The sequence below is a fragment of the Miscanthus floridulus genome, chromosome 18 (genome assembly GCF_019320115.1).
Source record: "Miscanthus floridulus cultivar M001 chromosome 18, ASM1932011v1, whole genome shotgun sequence".
Lineage (NCBI taxonomy): Eukaryota > Viridiplantae > Streptophyta > Magnoliopsida > Poales > Poaceae > Miscanthus > Miscanthus floridulus.
The window spans coordinates 29,121,219-29,126,725 of record NC_089597.1 but is presented as its reverse complement, the minus strand read 5'-3'; the positions used below and the strand labels follow the sequence as shown (position 1 = coordinate 29,126,725).

The 5,507-nt window shown below is 47.7% G+C and overlaps 1 protein-coding gene across 1 annotated transcript; it reads right to left on the bottom strand.

The window, feature by feature from the left end:
• Positions 1–3,341: 3,341 nt before the first annotated feature.
• Positions 3,342–4,281, bottom strand: LOC136519399 (ethylene-responsive transcription factor ERF003-like). Its single transcript, XM_066512808.1, has 2 exons — positions 4,116–4,281; positions 3,342–4,019 (listed from the first exon to the last, which is right to left on the bottom strand). Exons 1-2 carry the CDS (start codon positions 4,196–4,198, stop codon positions 3,572–3,574), a joined length of 531 nt encoding a protein of 176 aa, XP_066368905.1. The 5' UTR covers positions 4,199–4,281; the 3' UTR covers positions 3,342–3,571.
• Positions 4,282–5,507: the final 1,226 nt, after the last annotated feature.

Genomic DNA, 5,507 nt, shown 5'->3' with positions numbered 1-5,507 from the left:
GTGTTGTGGCACCATCAACTCCCATACTAGACAAACACGGTAAGGCTCTCCCCACGTGCCTCTGAGACATCAACAGTGTTGTGGGCGCCGACATTTATCGTACCAGGCGAATATGATAAAATCCCTTGCATGCCTCTAGGTATCAACAGTATGGCAGGCACCGACGTCTGCCATACCTGAAGAAGACAACACGACCTCCCACATACATCTGACATTAACAGTGTTATGGGAGTCTATAATCAACCTGTACCCGATAGCATGGGCAACAAGACTTAGTTCACTTGTAAGGCCACCCCCTCCATCTATAAAAGGGGATGCACTCTCTTTCAATAAGGGGATCGATCAGTTCACTAACACACAACAGCAGAACCACTAGGTCCAAACCTCGAGCACATGCTCAAACACATAGCACATAGCGGAGCTCCCGTCACTCTCGATCCTCCACATCAGAGTCCGACCGGACCTCTTGTACCCCACAACAAACTTTGAGCACCTAGACTCAGGAATAAAGTCACCGACCGACTCAAACTGGACGTATGGCACGTTGCCTGAACTAGTATAAACCCTGTGTCATTGAGTGCTAAGCCACCTCCGATCATAACGTACAACAAAACTACAAATATTTACATGTTGGTCACTTTCTGCACCGACACTTATATTACATTCTTAGTGTAGTCAAGCTTTTTAGTGTAATTAGTTTTGAGAGCTAGCTTGTGTCGGGTCTAGTGGTTAGTGAGGCTCTTTAGTTAGCCTTTGAAAGCTCACTAACTTAGTGTAGTGACTTGGTAAATTGTGTGTTTAGTGATCATAGTCACTAGAATTGTGGTAGGTGGCTTGCTCTTTTAGTAGGCTAGCGCAACACTCGCTTCGCTGTTTAATTGTCTAACATATTTGCTAAGTGTTGGTGTAGAAATTTTCAATAGGCTATTCACCCTCCCTCTAGCCATTAGCATATTTCAAACATCTCCTTGCTGAGGTCGCGCGTTGCGGCGGACACGACCTTCCTGATGGGGAACTGCGGTAGCGACAGCAAGATCGGGTTGGTGGTGGCGCGGCTTCCTACCGTGGTGTCTTCAGCGGACCGCAGGAGATGATGTCCTAGTCGGCGGCGACCTTCTCCTGGTGGCGCGGTGCACGCCGTGGCCACGACGGGTGAGGCGGAGTGGGGCGCGGTGGGAGATGGAGCGTGGCACGGCGGGGGACGCGGCACGGCGCGAGATGAGGGAGCGGCGCGGCGCGGGCGGGAGCGAGCGGACGATACAGTGGTGAGTGGGGAAATTTCTACGGTCTGAGAAGCTGCGTCCGGACAAAGGGACGCCGGCATCTAAGCATTATCAAAACAGGAGCGATATTGGAGAAGTGGTGGTAACATGGTGCTAGACTGCTAGTGGGCTGTTTGGCTTGACTGGTCTCTCTTGGTTCCGGGGTTACCTCCCACCTCACTTGGGCCTTGTTTAGATTGCAAATTTTTGCAATCTGGATACTGTAGCACGTTTCGTTTGTATTTGACAAACTTTGTCTGATTATGGACTAACTAGGCTCAAAAGATTCGTCTCATGATTTACAACCAAACTGTGCAATTAGTTATTTTTTTTACCTACATTTAATGCTCCATGCATGCGTCCAAAAATTGACGTGATGGAGAGAGTGAAAAAACTTGAAATTTTGAGGCAATCTAAACAAGGCCTTGAGAAATGTATCCACATATATAAACTTAACCACATTTTTTCTATCTAGTAGCAGGAGTAGAACAGAAATGCAGGAGTTACCGGTGGATACGGAATGCTCCTACAGTACTAGGTTATACTAACGGGTAACATGTAGGCTCTGTTTGCGTGTCCTTAAACCTGATTTGATCCGTTTCTTTTTTTATTCAAATTCGTATTTTTCTCTAACAAATTTCTCTAGATTTATCTAAATTTCTCCGGATTCGTCCAGAATTCCTCGGGGCTGCTAACCTACTGCCCTGGCTCCTACTACAATAAGCATATCCGTCACTGTCACAGCCGCAAAAGGGCGCGGATTCTTTTGACAAACGCGGGCAGGTGCACAGCAGGCTGACGACGTCTCTTGCGTCACAAGTCTCAGGGCCAGAGACCGAGAGGCCGAGCGGCGAGCGGGGCAGCAGCATGATTGGGCGAGGCGCATGTGGAGGCACATGCCATGATGAGGTGAATCCTCGCCTAGATACTACTACCACTCCATCAATCAGCAGCAGATCACGATCACAGTCCCCCCTTCTTCACCATTACTGTCATCGATGACGCACTATGCGCCTCAGATTGCTGCGAGCCTACGACTCGCATTACGGCACCGCCCCCTGCCGCTGCCATTGCCATGCCGCGGCACGCAGATGAATCCATCACTTGTATTGTAGCATATGCAGAGGATGCGTGCAGCGGAACGCAGTGCAGTGCAGAGAGAGTTCAAGGATTCGTCAGGATTTGGGTGCCAGAGGAGCCATAAATCACGCGGCTTTTAATTTGTCCTCGACGCCGAGATTCTGTCCACGGATCGATTTTAGAAGCTCCTTTTTCCTTCTTGGCAGTTAAGGCCCTGTTTAGTTCCCTCCCAAAATGCTAAATTTTTTTTAAGATTCTTCGTTACATCGAATACGAAAACGTATGCATGAAGCATTAAATATAAATAAAAAATAAAACTAATTATACAGTTTAGACGAAATCCACGAGACGAATCTTTTAAACCTAATTAAATTATGATTGGACACTAATTGTCAAATAACAACGAAAACGCTACCGTGCTCATTTTGCCAAATTTTTTTATCTAAACTGGGTCTAAGTTGGGCTGGTATCCAAAGTACCAAGGGCATACGTATCTCGTAGCAGAAAGCATGCATCGTCTCTGACTCTGATGAAGCGTCCCATCCAAGACTTCTCAATCAAAACACGTCGCAAGAGAAGAGACTCCAAGCACCAGAATTTGTGGTCAATGCAGCGTTGTTATGTTCATCAGTTAAACATTGTTCAGTTTAGGGCGCGTTTAGTTCCGAAAATTTTTGGCTTTTGGCTACTGTAGCACTTTCGTTGTTATTTGGCAAAAATTGTCCAATTATGGACTATTTAGGCTTAAAAGATTCGTCTCGCGATTTCTCGATGAACTGTGCAATTAGTTTTTTTTTTCGTCTACATTTAGTACTCCATGCATGTGCCGCAAGATTCGATGTGACAGGGAATCTTGAAAATTTTTGGTTTTTGGGTTGGAACTAAACGGGGCCTTACTCGCCGCTCCTTGTTCAGTTTACTCGCCGCTCGCTGCTCGTGATGGCATGAAGCCGAATACCACTAAGTTCCAGCATTGGCAGTAGAAAAAATGGAGTCCAATCCAAGTTTTTTTTATGCTCTGACCGTCTGACGATGCTACCGTATACACATCAGGATGCTCAACTCGTCTGACCAAAGTAACCTCGAGTTCCTCCTGGCATGGCTAATGATACTACTAAGTAACTCACTACACTCCCTAGCTGAGCTGACTGACGAAACCAAACAGAGAGATGAGACAGAGCAGAGGAGGCGGGGGCAGGGGACGGACGACGCGTCGTGTGCGTGTGAAACTAGTAGGAGATCTCCATGGAGAAGTTGGAGTCTAGCAGCTCCTCGATCATCTGGTCCACGTACTGCTCCTCAAGAAACCCGCCGCTACAGTCCCCCGCCGCCGATGACGACGGCGAGGGGGCGATTCCCATGGCGGCATTGCCGGCAGGCATCGCCGCGATGCGCGGGAGCACGGCGGGCGCCGAGGCGGCGGCTGCTGCTGCGGCCGAGGCAGCGTCGGCCTTGCCGCGCGCCGCCTGCACGGACGCGAGATTGAAGCGGTGGAGCTTGGCGACGAGCGCGGGGGAGAGGAACGACGACGCGGCCTGCAGCTGCTGCCCGTCGCTGGCGGCGTCCTCGGGGAAGTTGGTGCGCACGCGCGGGCCGCACATGATGCGCGCCGCCTCGTCGTAGGCGCGCGCCGCGTCCTCGGCCGTCTCGAAGGTGCCCAGCCAGATCCTCGTCTTCCTGCACGCACGCACAGTGAATCCAACAATCACGACGCCGCCATGGTCAGTCCAGTCCAGCCAAGAAGCACGTGGCTGCAGGGTTACGCTTACGCACAGGAGAGGGTGGCGGATCTCGGAGACCCAGGATCCCCAGTGGCGTTGCCGCACGCCGCGGTACTGTTGCTGTGGCCGCGCCATTGGAGACGGTGGCGCCCTTGCTCGCTCGGATCGGAGGGGGCAGCTGCTCTGGCTCTGGCCTCTGCAGTTGTGTGCGACAGGGAGCTGAGGAGTGAACCAAGCGGTTTGATGCGGCGAGCTCTGGGAGCCTTTAAATAGGGAAAGCTTCCAAGTGGGCCATAGTGATTCAAGTGCAGGGTGTTTGGCTGGCTGTGGGCCCAGCATGGGTTGAGCATCCTTTACTTCTCTCTGTCTCCTGGGTCCCGGCCAGCCGCAAAGCAATGCCCAGCCCAGGGGAAAAGGTGTCCAGTGGGGGCAAAGATTTTGGTAACAAGGTGTTTAGATGCATGGACTAAACTTTAAGATATGTCATATTGAATGTTACATGAAATATCACATGAGGTTTTCGGATAGTAATAAAAAAATAAATTACAGAAGTTCAAGCCCAAGTAATCCATCATTAGCATATATTTACTGTAGCACCGCGCTGTCGAATCATGGGCTAATTAGTCTTAAAAAATTGTCTTACAAATTAGTCTTAATCTGTGCATTTAGTTTCATAAATAATCTATATTTAATACTTCATACATATGTCAAATATCCGATAGAACAGGGATTAGAGTTCAGAAGGGGAAGGTTGCCACCATAGTACATACGGAGTAGATGTTCATGTGGTTTTCTCTTTTTTTATTACCACAGTAAAATCTAGTTTTTTTTATTGGCACAGTAAAATCTAGTTGTAATGCTGACACTATTATCTCCTTCCATATTTTCTCTCTCGACCGAACCACGAAGTACATATTTTATTAAGAGAGAGAAGAGTTGTTAAAGTATAAAACTAACGGGAATCCAAGGACTACCGCATCCAACAAATGACCCCTAAAATATACACAGGAAAAGAAAACAACGCAAAGAGACACGCTCCTGCAGTACAGACTATTAGGTTCTTCATTTATTTTTCTTATATATTTTGATATATTTAAATAGTTACTATCTAGATCTATATGGTAGATTCTAGTACTTGATAGTTAAAGTACTTATAGTAGCACACTAACGTTACTAACAATACAAAATCTAAGAGATCATCCATGGAAAGCAAATAAGTGCATTGCTCTGGTTTCTAGAAGTTGACACGTCGAGATTAACTAATCCTTATGGTCATCAATGTGTTCCAACATAGCCCAAAATCAAAGTTAGTGAGTTCCATGAAAAGTACATGCAAAAAAGTGTTTGTTTGGCCATTATTGAACACAAAAGTTATTTTTGCTAAGCCAAGTTGCCTTGCAAACTACAGCTCAATAACAAGGATCTAAGATTCCGTCCCTTGCTT